Source organism: Sus scrofa, chromosome 8 (genome assembly GCF_000003025.6).
Source record: "Sus scrofa isolate TJ Tabasco breed Duroc chromosome 8, Sscrofa11.1, whole genome shotgun sequence".
Lineage (NCBI taxonomy): Eukaryota > Metazoa > Chordata > Mammalia > Artiodactyla > Suidae > Sus > Sus scrofa.
In genome coordinates this window covers 3,292,723-3,311,401 of record NC_010450.4, presented here as the reverse complement: position 1 = coordinate 3,311,401, position 18,679 = coordinate 3,292,723, and the positions used below count along the sequence as shown (strand labels likewise).

Below are 18,679 nucleotides of genomic sequence, written 5' to 3'. Positions count from 1 at the left end.
TGACCAGCCACCTCTCCCGTCTGCTCAGGAACAAAGCCCCTGTCCTGGCACCAGCATTAGGCAGCCAGGTCCCGAAGAGGCTTTCCTTAAACACACCTTCCCCTCATTTGTAAAGTGTGTGTGTGCATGTGTGTGTTGGGGTGGTGATTGGACAAAATCGAACCTGGTGGAAAGCGTCTGTTTTAAACATCAGTACCCTTCTGCTGAACAAAACCTTATACAGCAACGAATGACATCAGAGACGCCAGGCTGCCTTGGCTGTGTCCTGCCCCCACTCCCGCTGTGTGCCCCGGGTGCCCACCATCCTCTCTGAGATTCACTCGTTTCATCCATCAAACAGGGACAGGAATAGCAGCCACCCCGCTGGAGGGCTGTCAAAAACACGTAAGAAGCCTTCTGTGCAGTGCCCGGCATATAGTAAGTGCTCAATAAATGCCACATCGGGTTATTTTACCAATGCTATTACCTGCTCCACAGAACGCTGGAGGGTTTCATTCAGAAAAAGCCTGATTCCAGGTGATTCCGGCTACAGGACACTGCCTGGGGCTGCCCCCAGCCGCGATGACCAGCCTTCAGCCCTGTCCTTCCTTGGTCCTGAGTGCAGAACGTCAGCGGCCCCTGCCCCGATGACCACGGCCTGGAGGCCCCTTGAGGCTTTGGTTGTCCACGTTCAGGGAAGGTGAGAGCGGCTGCTCTTTGAAGCTGCTGCAGCGTTTTCAGCAACTTGCCGGGCGTGGCTATAATATCTTGGTCTCTGATCACAAATATTTGAAGAGAGAGTCTTTGGAGATCCTGCAGTTACTTTCCAAAACTATCATCTTTACCCAGGAGGCTGCCCGAGCCGGCGTGGAAAAGTCACCACGCGAAGCCTGAGATCCTGTCGCTTGCTTTCTGCTGTTCAATTAGGGGAAGATGAATGAACCAACCGTTCCCTGATCTAATCAAACGTAGTTAACACAACTGTCCTGATGAAAGACAATCTTCCCAAACCGAGTCACTCCAGAGGATTCACCGACCGCCACACTCCGCCCAAGCAAGCCGGCTTTTTAGCTTTGTCTGCAAAATGTCCTCAGACAGCCAAACAAAACCCAATTACACCCTTCTCGCTCCAAAGCCCCCATGTCAGCCCCTCTAGAGAACTGACATCATCAATGATTTGGGGGGAGGCGGGGGCCTTTTATTTCTCAAATGCTACAGACGAGATTATTAATAAGTCAAGGCTCTAAAATATTTGTATGTCCTGGCACAGGTTTGTCTTCCTAATTACTATCGATCAGACCAAGTCAGCCTCCGGACACAGGGAAAAGGTTGGCCTCGCCGCTCAGTTTACACACATTCCTGGGGATGCTCCCTGGCATTTCAGTGATTGTCAGGCAGGTGATTAAAACGGAACTAGGAAAGGACAATCAATCCCGTAATTGTGTTGGAGCGGGCGTTCTATTAAATTGTGTTGCATGCATGTCAGCCTGGACAAGGCGGGACGAGGGTTTTCAGCATCAGCCACTGTCAGGTCTGTTCCAGGCCAGAGGCACACAGACTGTATGGTCTGGAGTGGACCATTGCACCCCTCGGAGCCCCTGCGCTTCCTGTCTTAAGAAAGAAGCAGGAATTCCCATAGTGGCTCAGCAGGTTATGAATCCAACTAGTATCCATGAGGATTCAGGTTCGATCCCTGGCCTTGCTCAGTGGGTTAAGGATCCAGCATTGCTGTGAACTGCAGTGTAGGTTGCAGATGCAGCTTGGTTCCCACGTTGCTGAGAGGCTGTGATATAGGCCGGCAGCTGCAGCTCCGATTCACCCCCCGGCCTGGGAACCTCCATATGCCGCAGGTGCGGCCCTAAAAAGACAAAAGATAAAACCCCAAAATCTCCCACCTTATTGCTCTTGTGAAAATAAAATGATAAAATGCCAGGGTCTCAAGTAAGGCCGGGTACACAGCAGGTGCTCAGCAAATGTTAGTTCCACTTCTTACTTCCCCACCCCTGCTTCACAGAGTTCAAATTTATGCAGAGACAAGACTGAGAGGCACAGGCCACTGGTGCTCAGGCCGAGGTGGTGGATTCAGGGGCTGGGCTGCATGGTGATGGTTACAGCTGGTGACTAAAGTGTGCACTGAGCTCATAGGATGCAGCACCCCTGCCTGTGGACTCTCACGTTCACTCCCGGAAGCAGTTTTCAGTGGGTCGATGGATGGAGGATGAATGGTGACTAGGGGAGGGAAGAAGGAGAGGGAGAGAGGAAAGGAAGGGAGATTGGATGGATGGATCGGTGGATGGATGGATGATGGATGGATGGATGGATGGATAGATGGATGGATGGGATGATGGATGGATGGAGGGGATGATGGATGGATGGATGGGTGGATGGAGGGATGATGGATGGATGGATGATGGATGGATGGATGGGTGAATGGATGGAGGGGATGATGGATGGATGGATGGATGGGTAGATGGGTGGATGTTGGGTGAAGAGGGGAAGCAAATACAGTTAAATTTTAAAATAAATAACTGTCCTGGATTATCTAAAAGTCCTCACTTAACAAATTTTTCTTATCTGATTTCCTCAATAGAGAACTGAATATGCATTCTTAGGCCTTTGCTCACAAGCAAATTCTTCTTTGCATAAAAGCATACATTATTTTTGCTGAATACACAGTTAACATATTTTCATCTTAAAATATTAATTTGTAAAAACTCACTGCAAAAATATGAATTGAGTACTTCTCCCATCTCAGGTAACATATTACCTATGAAGAACAGAAGCAGAAACAGTCTAAGAAAGAAAAAACTTAATATCCAAAGTCCCATCAGCCTGAAACAAGCAGTGCTTTTATTTTGTGGACTGTTTCATTCATTCTTTTTCTGTATGTTCATGCGTGTGTATCTCTTTATACGCGCATATGTGGAGGCTTGTGTGTCGTGTATGCCTGCGTGTTTGTGTGTGTGTGTGTGTACACGGACACACGTTCCTGTGACATAGTCCCTGAGTCACCTGGCTTTATTTTCCTTGTAGGACGTCTCACTATCCTGCCTTGGTTTTACCCCGTCTCTCCCCCTGAGACATAGGGCCCACGAGAGGGGGTCTCATCTGTCCTGTTCACCACTGTCTCTCAGCAGTAGGGCTCCATAAATATGCCCTGACGTCCTCAGGAATGAAGACGGGCAGCCCCCCTCTCCCCCCTTGGTGATGATGGCCTTTGGGGCATCTTTCTCCTGACGCTTCTCTGTCATAGGTCCTCAGAGGGGCCCTCACCTGAGTGGTAGGTGGTGGGTACCTCTAGTGCAGAATGGCAGCTGTAAATAGCCCTGCTCCAGCTGGATGGGCAAGACCACCCACCCGCCCCCTGACGTCAGTCTGCTCAGCTCCTAATAAATTTCCAAGAGGCGTCCATGGATTAGCACGTCGGCGGCAGAGAGTGGGGCAGGAGTGCCCTCCTACTTTGGTATATTTTGCAAAAGGCTCTCTCAGGAACCATATTTTGAATAAACGATGAGAGGTCTCTCCTGCCCCAATTTACAGTTCGCCGAGAGATCTTATGCCTATTTTAGTTGGCAGTGACGCGCCCTTTAACTTGTGACGTGCTTTCTTGGTTGAGGAAGCGCTGGAGGGAATCTTAGCAAAACTCCTGGAGCTGAGACGTCTCCAGACCTTGGGCAGGAGTGAGCCAAAACTATTTGGGAAGAGACAGTGGCAGACACTAAGGGCTGCTGCCGGAGGGCGAGCAGAGGGGACCTGGGGTCAGCTTGTTGCTTTTGGTAAAATGGGTCTCGATCCATCACCAATGAGGGCTTGACCAGGAACCCTCGAGGCATCTGGAGTGGGCAGGGGTTTCATCCAGACAGAGGAGGGAGGCAGACGTGGGGGGTGGGGGGGTGGAGGTTGGAGGTGCTGCTGACGTCAGGAATTCAGGAGCCCAGGAACCTCAGGAAACCACGGCAGCCGAGTGGGTGGTCCCCAGTGGGGGGGTGCTGGAGACACTGACGGCACCCCCTGCCTAGGAGGCTGCTGGACAGACGGCCAGGGCTTCCTCTTGTCTTACCAGCTCTCAGGCGAAGGCTGCCCACTGAGACTAAGGGAGGCTGGGAACGTGGTTCCCACGCATCCTGGGCCCAGGGGCAGCTCAGCAGGGGGCGGTCTGCTCACAAATGGAACGCCCTCCCTTATAGGTAAACGTTTGCTCCAAATGGGACTTAAATACGACTCTCAACAGGATTCAAGAGATAGTGACTGAGCACCTACTGTGCGCCGGCTGAGGGCTTGGGGCTCAGCAGGAACACGACGCACGCGTGTCCCAACAGCGTGGCGACGCTGGACAGGAAGTGAGTGGACACAAGCGTGTGAACAGAGGGCGGAGTTAGCCTTCCATGGGGACAGAGTTTCCATCTGGGGGATGGAAGGTTCTGGAGATGACGGCGTGTCCAACGTTGCTGAACTGTATGCCCTGCAGGATGAAAATGATACGTTAGACCATGTACATTTGCCACAATTAAAAAAATAATATCAGGAGTTTCCGTGGTGGCTCAGCGATGACAAACCCAACTAGCATCCATGAGGACGCAGGTTTGATCCCTGGCCTCGCTCAGTGGGCTAAAGATCTGGTGTGGCCCTGAGCTGCGGTGTCGGTTGGAGATGGAGCTTGGGCCGGTGGCTGCAGATCCCATTCAACCCCTAGCCTGGGTTCGATCCCTGGCCTTGCTCAGTGGGTTGAGGATCCGGCGTTGTCGTGAGCTGTGGTATAGGTCGCGGACACAGCTCAGATCCTGCATTGTGGTGGCTGTGGCGTAGGCCAGCAGCTGTAGCTCCATTTGGACCCCTAGCCTGGGAACCTCCATGTGCCACAGGTGCAGCCCTAAAAAGCAAAAAAAAAAAAAAAAAAAAAAAAAAAAAGGACAGTGAAAATGTACCTTGTTGTCACAGCCTGTTGGATGGTGGCCTCGGGCAGAGCCTCACTGAGGGTGGTCTCTGAGCTGAGTCATGAGCCAGCCCCGCAGCCTTTGGGAAGGGCCCCCTGATGCCAGCAGGTGGGATGAGAGGGGCCTGAGGCTGGGGTGGCCGGAGCAAAGTGGGAGCGCGGGTGGCGGGTGTGAAACACACGGGAGAGGCCATGGGGCCGTCACAGGGCGGAGGGCATGGGGTGGGCAGGGAGACATGAGGGCCCAGCAGGGATGCCGGAGTGGGTGGGCGGGCCTCCCCCTCTGGCTTGTAGGAGCTCCTGCATCTCTCCAGCTGCCCCTCCAGGCCTTCCCTGTAACCTCCTCTCGGCAGGGGGGGGGTCCCCTCAGGCCTCCATCCCAGGTCACCTCTTTTCTCACTTGACACACCCGCTGGGGCTCATTCACCCCCAGGACCCCAGTCACGTGTCTGAGCAGATAGCTTCCAAATACCCGCCCCAGAGCAGATTTCCCTGCTGAGCTGGCCCCGTGTACCAACCCCCTGAGCCCTCCCTCCACGGGGGGTGCCTCCCAGGAAGCTCAGCCCCAAGGGGAGGCCCCACTGGCCTCCTCTTCATCCCCCAGGCCAGCCCCTCCTGTCCTGCCCTCATCCCCATCATGGCACCACCGTGCACGCACCTGCACTGAAGAGTTAGGTTCTGCCCGTATTTCTCCCTCGGGTTCCCCCCGCAAACCCACTGAGCTCTATGAAATGTCACGGACACCCGCCCTCTCCTCCCAGTCCTGTGACCTCTGACCTCATGCAGGTCACCAGGTTCTGTCGCCTGGGTGGCCACCCTGGCCTCCTGCCAGCCTCAGCCTGCCCCCTGCATGCCCTGTTCCTCGCTGCGGTCAGAGAAGATGGCCAGGGCGTCCCAGGCAAAGCCAGCGGAGGGGGTACACCAGGTCTGTGGGACAGTCCAGGATGGCTGGACCTCAGGCCATGTGGTGGCAAGGTCGTGGCTGAGGTCATGGGAGGGGGTCGTGAGTGCCAGACTCAGGAGCAGAGGCAGGAGACCCTGCCGGGTTTCAAAGGGCACTGTAGGCTCGTGTTTACACAAACCCCAAGCATCCCTAGGAAAGCACCCAGATCGTGCAGAGCCTGCCTTCCAGGACCGCTTTGGAGGTCGTGATTAACCAGGACCCTCAGCCCAGAGGGGAATGGTCGTCTCTGATCCGGTGTTGAGGAGGGGGACTCGCCCAAGGTCACCACAGTCATGTGGCAGAAATGCTTCTCCGTCAGACCCTGTGTCCCGGGAGCTCTCCTCTGCCAGGGACCACCCGAACCAGACCCCATCACCCGGAGCGGTTTTCCTCCTAGAGCGTGGGCAGCGCATCCGAATGTGTGCTGAAGAGCCCAGCAGGACGCGTTCATCCGGAGAGCGAAGCAGCGGCCAGGGGAGCTGTTTCTGCTCATTGTGACTCACACAGGCGTGTATAAGAGGCTCCGCGCGGATTCTAATTTGAGACGCGGGGGCGGACGCTGCCGTATTTGTTTGTCTCCACTGTCTGCCTCTCCTGGCGTCAAAGCCAAGTTTTCTGTGTCCCCAGCTGGGCACATCTGTCTGGCACGGAACAGACCGGGTGACTGGGTTTTAAATAGAAAGGTAGCTGCAGAGGAGCCCGATCCCCGGGGATGGGGAGGGGGACCCTTTTAAGGGCTCAGCCTGGTCAAGGGCAGATTAAAAACAAATCCTCTCCTTGATAAAGAGTCTGAATGGAAACCCCAGGTCTGCGGAGCGCTCAGCCAGAGCGCTGGCGGAGGCGGCGAGAAATACTTTCCGGATGCTCTTTGCTTTCCTTTTTTAACTTGGAGGGTTGATGGCTGTGATTTGCATGAGCCTGGCTGCCGGGCAGACTGGGACGCTGGCTCCACCTTTTGGAGGAGGTGGTGGGATGCCCAACCGTGGATCAGAGAAGGGGACATAGCAGGTGGAGCCCCACGTGGCTCCTGCAGGGGTGGCAGGTCCCAGCAGGCGGGTCCGAGCAGGAGGCCAGGTGGACGTGGTCTGGGCAGGCAGGGAGGGGCAGGCTCATGCTGAAGGGTCACAGAGGGCGTCCAGGGTGCCAGGTCCAGGCAGGGCTCCCGACCTGGAGGGAGGGAGGTAGGAGGCCCACGGCAGCATCGCACCATCTGCCCTGCGCCTTTCTGGGGCATCTCTCCCTCGCTGACCCACCTGTGCCCGGAGCTTGCGGCTTCCTGTCCTGCGTGGAAACTTTCCAGATGGCCACTCCCCTGCATCAGCCCCTCCTGGGGGCGGGGCCTCCCCGTTCGGGTCGCCTGTCCCAGTGCACCTGCTCACCTCCTTCAGCAATGTCCCTTGTCTGCTGTGAGCTCCTCGGGGCACAGCTGAATGAGCCAGAGACCGGTCTTAGAGGAGAGGACGGTGGACCAAGACAAAGCCCCCCGTCCCCTGCCCCCGCCCCCGCCCCTGCCTCTTCACGTGGTCAGAAATCACCCCCCAAGCTCAGATGCACCTGCAGACGCTGGAGGCCAAGCCTGACAGTCTTTGGGTGTGTGGGGGGGTTTCTCTGGACTCTCCCAGGTCTTTGGCTTCAGGACTCCCGTTGGTATATTCTGGGCCGATGCAGTCATGTCCCTGGCTGTGACACAGTGCAGATGGGTGACAGAGGGAGGGAGGGAAGTGCTGGGCATGAACCCAGCTGACAGCACCATCTTCCTCTGGCCTCTCTGACCTCAGCGTTCCCATCTGAGAAATGGGGGTGGCGGCAGCTCCTTAGCAGTTGTGCTGTGAGGATTAAGCCCGGAAGGGAGTCCTGGACCCGTCACCTCCCCTCTCTCTGCACCTCTCCAGAGCTGCCCTGATGGCATCTCCTTCTTCTCTGCAGCCAGAGGCTGGCAGGGCCCTGGGGACGGCTGCCGGGCTGGGAAGGAAGTAATGGAAAGGTCACCCATTGGCCCGCACCTGCAGCCAGGCCCGCTCTGCAGGCGGCCCGTCCGGCACTGGCCGGCAGGGAGCCAGTGAAGTTTCTGTGCACCATGGGCCCACAGGTTCTGTGGCAAGATGACAGGCCCGTCTGCCCGGCCCCCCGCGGGCTGGCCCAGGGAGCCGGGCCTTCTGGGTGCCGAGGGCCCCGGCCCGCCCCCACCCGCGGGGAGCTCTCTCCACCTGCATCCATGCTGCACGCCAGCTCAGGGGCAGCTCTGGTTACTCTGTGTCACAGTGACTTGTGCCATGTGTATGTCCTTCACTGGCCCTCCGCTGTGCCCCCTGCCCAGTGTCAGGCCCCCACCATCCCTGGCCACGATCAGACCCACGTAAGGGGAAGTCATGTCATCCACGGACCTGCCCGTGTCCAGACGACTCTGGTGTTGGTGAAGCTCATGCAGTAAATGAGTTGGTAATGTCACCGGAGAAGAAGTCCCCCAGCGAAAGGTGACTTTGGGAGAAGCAGCCCGCCCTGCCACTCCCCGTTGGGAACCGACATGCTGGTCGCTTGAACTCCACCCTGGCTGCCCCCAGGGAACGCCTCTTCATCCTTCGAGGCCTGGCTCAGGCGACACCTCCTCCAGGAAGCCCCCAGCCCAAGGCCAGCCCCAGGGTGAGGCACGGGAGGTCCCAGGGGACACAGTGAGGGCGGCGCTCACACTCGGGCACCCTAGCCCCCCTCCCAGCCCCCGGGAGATGGTTCCCTCACCCTGGGGACAGCTCCTCTGCCTCCTGTCCACGTCCGTCCTGGGGTTTCCTGGCGCGAGGGAACCATAGTCTTTCTCCACCCGCCCCTCCCTCCACTGCCTCTGAGCCGCCTCAGCTCCTCACCCAAGGAGGTGCTTAGGGAACCCACCTTTTTCAAAATAAAATGCTGCGGAGCTCACGTTGTGGTTCAGTGTGTTAAGTACCCAACTAGTATCCATGAGGTTGCAGGTTCGATCCCTGGCCTCGCTCAGTGGATTAAGGATCCGATGTTGCCATGAGCTGGGGTGTAGGTCACAGACACGGCTCGGATCTGCTGTTGCTGTGGCTCTGGTGTAGGCTGACAGCTGTAGCTCTGATTTGACCCCTGGTCTGGGAACCTCCATATGCCCATCTGACCTGCGGAAAGAGGCCTTTGGAGCTCCGAGCCCCGGGAGGGAGCAGGTGGGAAATCTTTGTTGGGGGGGGGGGCATTGGGAGAGACTGAAATGAACTCCGCAGCCGTGGAGAAGCCTCTGTTTCCCACACGAACCATCCGAAGGGGAGCAGGGCGGGCTGTGCCCAGTGTGCTGGGAAGTGAAGTGACAGCGATTGTTCAGAGCAGCCACGTGTGGGGGAAGAAGCGTGGCCTGAGCAGGGTTCCCCCCAAGTTCGTGTCCACCCAGAACCCGTGAATGTGGCCTTTTTTTAGCAACGGGGCCTTTGCAGACATGATCTGGTCCAGAGAAGGTGATGCTGGAGCAGGTGGGCCAGACCCAGGGACCGGGGTCTTTGAGGAGGTGATGCTGGAGCTGAGACTCGATCCTGCATTGCTGTGGCTGTGGTGTAGGCCTGCAGCTGCAGCTCTGATTCGACCCCTAGCCTGGGAACCTCCATATGCCACAGGTGTGGCCCTAAAAAGACAAAAATAAATACATAAACATTGAATTAAATGTTGTGATAATTAACCCACTGTCACGGATAGCCAGTTCACTGTGGCCTGGTTCGTGCTAAGTCTGCTACGCTTTCATTCTTCCAGTCGCCCCTGCCGTGGGAATCCCTGTCTTCCTCTCACAGGGGAGGAAACAGGCTCAGAAACATGAAGGCATTTGCCCGAGGTTGCACAGCTCACAGGCACAAAGGAGGGCAGAAGCCCGGCCCGTGGGCCTCCGGAGCCTGCGGCGTGCCCAGCTGTGGGCTGTGTGTCCCACGAGCCGCATGGCCCCCGGACTCCCAGGCCATCATCGGTGCCTCCATCCTGCAGTGCGCGCCGTCGGAGTGGCTGGGCTTGGGGACGGGGGAGTAAATGTTATCGGGGCCCTGCTCACAGCGTCATTTCCCTGTCCCTTGGAGGGGGCAGAGAGAGGTCGGGGCCAGCATGTGCTTGGAGCTTCCCGGCCCGTGGGCTCTGGGCCGAAACCAGTGGGAGCTCGGCGGCCTAGAGCAGCACCCCGAGGAGAGGGCGCCCAGGACTCACCCGGGTCAGAGAGCAAATTCACAGCCGGATCCCGAGGGCCGGGGCCAGGCCAAGACGCTGTCTTTCCAGCAGCCTCCAGGTGCTGCCAATACTGGTCCCGAGTTTGCTAACTGAGTGGCCTTGGAAAGGGCGCAGTTTAAGGATGTGTGTTGGTTTCATGCCCTTCTGGCTCCATCTCGAATTCCCGATGCTCTCTGAACAAGGAGCCCCACTTTGCCTTTTTTGCTGACCCGGGACTCATGCTGCAGATGGGCGGGCCTTTAGTCCGACGAATCCTTCAACTGTTTCTCTTCAACTTGCTGCCTCTGCGTTTGAGACGCCCAGCCTTGCGGGCCCCCAGAATCCGGCTCAGGTGCCATATGTCTTCCCAGAATAGGAAGCAGCGAAAACACACCATTTAAAATAGGCTGGTTCCCGATTTGGGAGAGCAGTCTGCAGCCTCCTCTCTTTGTGATGCCAATTGAGTTGTCTCCTTGCTCCAGTAACGCTTTCCTTGTCAGCCGGTTTTTCTACCCCATCTTTCCTGCCTTATTCGTCTCAGTCTGGGACCAAAAATAGCCCACACCCAGATTGCCGGCCCTGGCCAGAAGCACTTCCTCAGGTTCTGCCTCCTTCCGCCTTGGCGCCACCATGGGCAGGGCCTTGGCCGTAACCCAGGGCTGTCACAGAGAGGTGACCCTGTACCCAGAGCCCTCACCTGTGTGGGAATGCCAACACCCGTTTATCGAGAACGTGGCACCTACTCAGTACCAGGTCCCGTGCACTGGGCTGGAGATATGGGAGTGATGAGGACCTGGACCTTCCAGGCAGGTACCAGATGCTGGGGGAAGGGGCAGAGGAGGGATGAGAGAAACTCTGTTGGAGGATGTGTATCATGGAGGGCTTCCCGGAGGAGGTGACCTTCGAATTGGGCTTCGACAGATGAAGCAGAGTTTGACAGGCAGATAAAAAGAGAGAGGGTGGCCCATCATTAAAAATGAAACAGGAGTTCCTGTTGTGTCTCAACAGTAATGAACCCAAATAGTATCCATGAAGATGTGGGTTCAATTCCTGGCCTCTCTCAGTGGGTTAAGGATCCGGTGTTGCCGTGAGCTGTGGTGTCGTTCACAGATGTGGCTCGGATCTGGGGTTGCTGTGGCTGTGGTGTAGGCTTAGCTGCAGCTCCGAATTATACCTGGCCTGGGAACTTCCATGTGCTATGGGTGCGGCCCTAAAAAAAGACAAAAAAAAAAAAAAAAAGAAACAGGCTAAACTCACGTTGGGAGCCTCTGCAAGGCAAGGACCCCAAAGTAAATGAGAAACATTCAGCTTTGAGAAGTTGCTCAGAATCCAGGACAGAGAAAATCTCATAGAAGCCGTTTGAATTTGATCACACATGGATCTTATGCTGTTTTTAAAATTTTAAAATCTGATTGTGAATTACCAGTGATGAGGTTGGGTGTCTTGGTCCTGCTGTGCCCTCCAGCCACAGGCAGCAGTATTCGCCAAAGTGGTCAGAACGTGAAGGGTTTCAGCAGCACCCCACCCCCCACCTCTGGTTACACTGACCTCTGTGCCCGAGACTCCCTCCCTTGGGTCTGGATCAAATTTCCGTTCCTTACTTGGGGCTCATCTGGGTGTCACCTCCTCCAGGAAGCCCTCCCTTTTGTTCTACACCTGAGTACTCTTTCCCTGCTGGGCTGCTCCCGTGAAGCCTGGACGTCCCTAAATCTTAGCAGCTGTGGAAGAGTGAATACATGAATGAATGAATGAATGAATGAGCCTTCATTGATGTGTGAAACTTTGAGGGGTGAAGAGGAATAATTGCATGAGATTATTTATGACTTCTGCTCCCCCCCGCCCCCTGCTACTTAGGCATCCCCTGGGGATGCTTCCCTCCCAGAGGAGAAGAGCAAACAGCTCCCTCGGGAGTCACCGTCGGAGCTGGCATTGCTCATTCGTTCACACATGCGTGCGAGCCCGCGTGCATCCAGCACCCGGGTTAACTGACTATGGGGTGGGGGCCCAGCCCATGCTGGGTGCCACGGGGCACCAACGGGGTCAGGTCCCTACCCCCCGTGATCACGGGACACAGGCCACAGTAAATATGTAAGCAGTTGCATTGTAGGAACGCTGTGGAAAACGCATCAGGAGAAAAGCCCTCCAAGAGGGGAAATTTGGATTTCCCTGGCCAGGCGGCCCAGAGACACGGGGCATGGGTGTCACCGCCCTGGGGCAGGGCAGGGAGCCCGGCGGGAGCTGATACTGAATGAACCCCCGCTGTAGCTGGTGCAGTGCTGAAGAAGCCTCGGTGATGTGTTTCCATTTTCCTGACCATCCAGGGAAGCTTGGGGCCATGGAGAACCTTTAGAAGTTGGAGCACCATGAGGTTAGGTCAGAGGAAACGCGGGGACCCCAAAGTGGGCTCAGTAGCCAGGGCTAGAGCCATTTGGACCACAAAATAAGAAAAGGGCTCTCAAAATACAACTCCACGCAGAAATGAAATGTTCATGGCTACATAGGATTATAAATACATGATTGAATACGCGAATAAATGGGGGCGACAGAGCTCCCACGCGGAGTTCTGTGTAAGCCCCGCAGCCCTTCGCCCTCCAGCAGGGCCTCCTCCGCCCCACTGCCCAGGTGTGGGCTGAGCGCAGTGACTTCCTCCCCAGGGACAGGCTGGAAGCCCCGAGGAATAGGAGTTCCCGGGGGGATCTTGGCCAGCGCCCCCGGCCAGCGAGGGCGGCATCGTTGGTGACGGGCCATGTCCACATCCTGTGCCCGGGTGTGCTTTTCCCCTTGAAACCTGTAACCCCGGCATCAGCATGAGAAACACATCAGACGCCCGTGGGAGAGGCACAAAATACCCGCCCGTCCTCCAGACGGCCAAGGTCACGTCGAAAGCGAGGGAGGTGGGAGAAGCTGTCACAGCCCAGAGGAGCCTAAAAGAAACAGGACCTCTCAGTGCCCTGTGGGAACTTGGGATGGGAGAAGACGGCCGTGGAAAACCGGTGAAATGTAGCGTGTGTTTTAGGAACAGGAATGTGCCGATGGCGGGTCCTTCATTGGGACAAAGATGATGGATGTCACCGCAGGCTGTTGACAACAGAGCAAGCGGGTGTTGGCACGTGGGGACTCTGCTACCTTGGCGACTTCTCTGTAACTCCAAAACCATTCTGAGCTAAAGGGTTTATGTAAAAATTTCAGAAGAATCCTCCTACCCCCAGCACTTAAAACCAGCCGCTATGAACCTTCCCCTGGGTTTCTTCCTCTTTTATTTTATTATTATTATTTTGGGGGGGTTTGTCTTTTTAGGCCTGCGGAGGTTCCCAGGCTAGGGGGTCGAATCAGAGCTGTAGCCACTGGCCCACCCCACAGCCACAGCTGCCCCAGATCCGAGCCGCGTCTGTGACCTACCCCACAGCTCACGGCAACACCGGATCCTTAATGCACTGAGCGCGGCCCGGGATCAAGCCTGTGTCCTCAGGGAGGCACGTCCAGTTTGTTCCCACTGAGCCACGAGGGGACGCCTCCGTTCTGCTTTTCCAAATGGGCTGTAACATTGTGTTCATTTCAGAGTCATTCATTGTGGCTCGATATTTGTTTTATGATGAAACGATCACCAGAAAAAGTCCAGTTGGCGTCTGTCCCCGTAGAGGGTTTCCGATTTTCTTTCGTGTGATGAGACCTTTTAAGATCTATGCTCGCAGCACCTTGCAGATATGCAGACCGTGTTACCGATTCTGCTCGCCGGGCCGTGCGTCCCACCCCCGGCTCCTTTGTTCTCGGACCGATATTTGTGCTTTCAACCCCCTTCGCCCGGTTTGCCCGCCCTCCGTCCCACACCAGTTACTTCTCTGTGCTTATGCGCTTGGCTTTTTCCCCCTTTTTCCTCTAAGGGTCTGCATACGAGTGCGATCCGGGGGTGTCTGCTTCCTCTGTCTGCCTTCTCTCGCTTGGCGACATGCCCTCACGCCCATGCCCGTTGTCACAAGCCATCCATTTTGTCGCAAGTGGCCAGTTTCGTTCTGCTGTGGCTGAGTTAGGAATGCTCCCATCCTCCTTTCTATGCGTTTTTCTACTGACAAAATTGTATTTACTTTTATACACTCACTTGATATACTTCCTTATAATTTTGTCAGTGTGCAATGTACAGAAATTGGTCGTGTTTTTCCATGAGTGCCTGAGTCACTTGTCCCTGAACATTCTCTGTCAACACCTGTACGTGCTCCCCGGCTCCCCTACCCGCCCCCGTTTTCCTGTGTGTAAACCACAGCACGAGGAATGTCTCCAAGCACCTTTGTCCACCTTTCGGGGATCAGAGCCCCCGGGGAACCAGACTCCCCGCCCGTCCGTTTGCTGGGATCGGAAGGGTTTTGCCATAGAGGAGCGACGTGAGCACACCTGGATGCTTGTTACCGTGTCACCAGAAAAAAAGGAAACACCGGGTTATCGCTGGTTTATGCAGGAGACAGGCGTTTTGTGCAGCTCACTGATTTATGTTGCATGAGCTTAATTGTCTTCTGAGAAGAATCTTGGTGGAGGGGAGGCCGTCGCGGGGGTGTCTCGCTGTCCCACCCCCTCCCTGGGAAAGCCGTGCTCATCTCATGCGGCTCCAGCCTGGGCTCCCCCGAGCATGTGGCTAAGGGGAGGCTGGGCTCACGCCCCGGCCCCGCCCTGCCTGGCTCTGTGACTGCAGCACTTTGCCCACCTGCTCCGTGCCCCAGGCAGAGGTGACGACCGCGTGATGGCAGGCACCTTGTGGAGTTCCAACGAGGACAAGCTGGTCACACTCGCATCAGGCTTTCATGGTGCGCCAACCGAGTGCCTGGCACCCTGTCAATTCCCGATCAAGGAGCTGAGGCCCAGAGGGCATTTGGTCACAGATGTGGGATTGGAACTGGGGTATCCGGAGACCGAGGGGGTGCCGCCAGCACACAGTGCTTGTTCATGCCCTCCTGCCCTTTATTCCCTCACTCGTCCCTGTGCCCGCATGCATTCGTTCACTCCCTCATTCGTTGACGGGTGGAGTGCCCAGGCCCTCTGGGGGTGAGGCTGCGAGGGGATCAGTGGTGGCCTCCATGACGTGGCCCCTGTCCCAACAGGGGACACCGTCCCTGGGGAGGAGGCCACTTCCTTGGAAGGTGGTAGGGGTGTGGGGGGCGAGTCCTGGGTCCCTGGCAGCCTGGCGGAGGGAGTGTGCTGAGGAGGAGGCAGAGGGCCCGGTGCGGGAGTGGACCACACTGGCCACGGCCAGAGCACACGGGGAGGCTGGGAGGGAGGCCGGTCCGGGAAGGGCGTGGGACTCCTTGGGGCCGAGGAGCCGTGGCAGTTTTGGTCGGTGTGTGGGAGAGCCGCCCAGCTTCCTGTGGGGGGAGTGGACCTCCCCGTGGGGTTGAGGTGGGAGGCCGGGCAGCTATGGGGACAGCCGCGCGGCTGGAGGCCCATCCACACCCGGTCCTGAGTCCTGTCACTGTCTCAGCCCAGCCAGCTGGTCGGCCTCCTGTGGCACCAGGGACGGAGGAGCCCCCGGTGCCCCTCCGAGGGGTCCGATCATTCCACTGAGTGGCCACAGGGCTGCCCTCTTCTGACCCTTGGGCAACATTTCCTGGCCTTTCTGTGACAGAGGGGACACTCCAGCAGGGCTTGGACCTGTGTGAACAGGGAACTGGAGGGAAGCCAATCCGCAGGGCTCACAGCCCGGCTCCCCGAGCAGGACGTGGCCGCCACCCTTGCAGAGTGTCCCCAGGTGCGTCGGGGTCCTTGGGCGGCCCCACAAAGCCCCACGAATGGGGCTTCAAAACATGGGAACCTCTTGTCTTCATTCTGGAGGCCACGCGTCTCGAGCCAGGTGTCAGAGGGCGGGTTCCGTCTGGGGGCCGAGGGGGAGCCCCTCCCAGGCCCCCTCCCGGCTTCTGGTGGCTCCCACAGCCCTTGGCTTGTGGCCGCACCACCTGCTCTTCAGCCCACGTCTGCGTCTCCCTGTGTGTCTGTCTCCCCTGCTCTGATAAGGATGCTGGTCGCTGGGCTTAGGGCCCCTAAATCCAGGACGATGGTATCCTGGATTGTTGACTTAGTTACGCCTGCCCGGACGTTGTTTCCAGGGATGGTCGCACTTACAGGGCTGGGGATTAGGACATGGAAGTCACTGCTGGGGGACCCGAAACCCACCACAGTGGGGGCCCCTGGGGGGCCTGGGGAATTGACCCTCTGCGTCTCCAGTCCCGCCCCCGGTTGCCGCACGCGTCCCAGGGCAGCCCCGCTGGCTCAGGCCCTCTGTCTGGTGGCAGCTCCGCCCACTGTCCTGCTTCGTTTCCTCAGGGCACAGCTGCCCCTCAGGCTGTGGCCGAGGTCTGCCCTGCGGACCGGCTCCTCGACAGCAGAAACCTTGACCTTCCGCTCAAGGTCAGAGTCTGGGCCTTGCAGGTGCAGGGCCCGGGGCGGGGTGTGGAGCGTCGTCGGGGGTGGGCACCGGGCTGGGGTCGGCCTGACGCCCCGTCTGTGTTTCAGATCATCCTCGTGAGCTCCTCGCTCAGCGACCGGGACCAGAGCCTGTTCCTCAGCACGGACGAGGGCGCCTCCTTCCAGAAGCAGCTGGTTCCCTTCTCCGTGGAGACGCTCCTCTTCCACCCGCGGCAGGAGGACAAGGTGCTGGCCTACACCAGGGAGGGCAAGGTGAGCCGGCCTGGGGACGCACGGGAGCCCGGGGACGCACGGGAGCTGGCCCTTTCCACCCTGGGACCCGGGAGCCCCGGGCGGTGGGGGAGGACCCAGGCCCCTACCTCCTCCTCCCGGGGCCACGTGGTCACGCTTCCGGAGAACCGGGTGCGTGGGGGTGGAGGTGAGGCGGGCGCTTGGCCCAAATGGGCACGTGGGAGGACGATGGAAAGTGGAGAGTTATGAGAGGGCCTTCCACTCTGACTCCCCTCTCTGCACACCAGCCACAGGGCCTTTGGCCACTTCCAGAACATTCCACAAGGCCTCCCAGGCCCTTCCTGCAGCCTGGAAGCCTCTTCCTCCTTTTCCGGGAAGGGTGACTCCTCCTGCAGATCCCAAACCAGCATGCCCTGTCCGGGGCTGTGCTGCAGGGCACCACGGGAGCCCAAGACACCGTGATGGGGGCCCTCTGCAGGGCCAGAGTGGGGTAGGAGAGACCTGGGCAGAGGGACAGTGCAGGGGCCAGCGGAGGAGGGGCTGCCTGGGTGGAGGAAAGGCCAGCATGGGCTCCTGGGGCCACTGTAAGAGGTGGCCACCGGCCTGATGGCCTAAAACATTAGAAATTCATCCTCTCACAGTTTTGGAGGCCAGAAATCCAAAATCAGTTTCACGGGGCCAAAGGTGAGATGTCTGCAGGGATGGGGGTTGTGGGGACCGTATTCCCTCTGGAAGCTCGGGGCGGGCCCCTCCCTTGCCTTTCCCAGGTTCTGGAATTCTGTGGCTGGTGAATGAGTCACTCCAATCTTCAAAGGCAGTACTTGGCCGTGTGTGTGTGTGTGTGTCTGTGTGTCTGTGTGTCTGTGTGTGCGCGCTCATGCGCACGTGCATTTAAGAGAAAGAGGGAGAGGGAGAGGGTTCCCTCTGCCCCACCTGGATAATCCAGGGTGACCTTCCCATTTCAAGCTCTTTCCTGAGTCACGCCTGCAAAGTCCTTCTCTGCCCCAGAGGTTATGATTGCAGACAGGGATTAAGCCGTGGGTATCTTTGGGGGCCTTTTTTAGCCGACCACCCTGCCCGGTAGAAGACATGGTCCCCAGAGCCGTAGGCCAGGGCTGAGGAGGAGGAGGCAGGCCCTGGAGACAGTAACTCAGCTCCTACAAACTGCCATTGTGAGGACAGAGGGCAGGAGGGCTGGTGCCCGGCTCCCTCTCCTCCCGCATCTCCGCTCTTCCGCCCCTGCCTCCATGGCCAGATCCCACCGGAAGCCAGACAGAAGGGGTCTGCAGAGGCTGTCTACACAGCTAGCCCCAGGCTCAGAGGATGGTGGAAGGTGAAGCATGGAGCAGATGGAAGCCATGCAGATCAGGGCCTCCTCTGCAACCCCCCCACCTCCCTGGGGCCCACTTGTTCCAGTGCCTCCCATTCCCAGGTGGGACCACAATGTGTATTATATATTTGTGCCATTATTATATATTTCTAAATATATATTTGCGATTATTGTCTGCACCTCCGCATTCACTCAGGGTAAGATCTTTGAGGGTAGGGGCTATGCCTGTTTTTTTCACCATTTTACCTCAAGTTCCTGGCTGAAAATATTGAATGGACAGATGGAAGAATGGTGGATGGATGGGTGGATGGTTGGTGGATGGATGGATGACGGATGGATGGATGATGGATGGATAGTGGATGGGTGGATGATGGATGGATGATGGATGGATGGATGATGGGTGGTGGATGGATGGATGGTGGATGGATGGATGGTGGATGGATGGATGGATGGTGGATGGATGGATGGTGGATGGATGGATGGATGGTGGATGGATGGATGGTGGATGGATGGATGGATGGTGGATGGATGGATGGTGGATGGATGGACAGGTGATGGATGGATGGGTGATGGATGGTAGATGGATGGATGATGGATGGACAGGTGATGGATGGATGATGGATGGATGGATGGATGGATGGATGGATGGATAGTGGATGGATGGATGGAT

At 57.4% G+C, this 18,679-nt stretch overlaps 1 protein-coding gene across 8 annotated transcripts in view; it reads left to right on the top strand.

Annotated features, from left to right (window-relative positions):
- Window positions 1-18,679, top strand: part of SORCS2 (sortilin related VPS10 domain containing receptor 2) — a 507,916-nt gene that overhangs the window by 403,601 nt on the left and 85,636 nt on the right. For all 8 annotated transcript variants that reach the window (XM_021100959.1, XM_021100958.1, XM_021100964.1 and 5 more), the window contains exon 4: window positions 16,536-16,700. In XM_021100959.1, coding sequence (XP_020956618.1) covers window positions 16,536-16,700 — 165 coding nt within the window. The remainder of the gene's footprint in view (window positions 1-16,535; window positions 16,701-18,679) is intronic.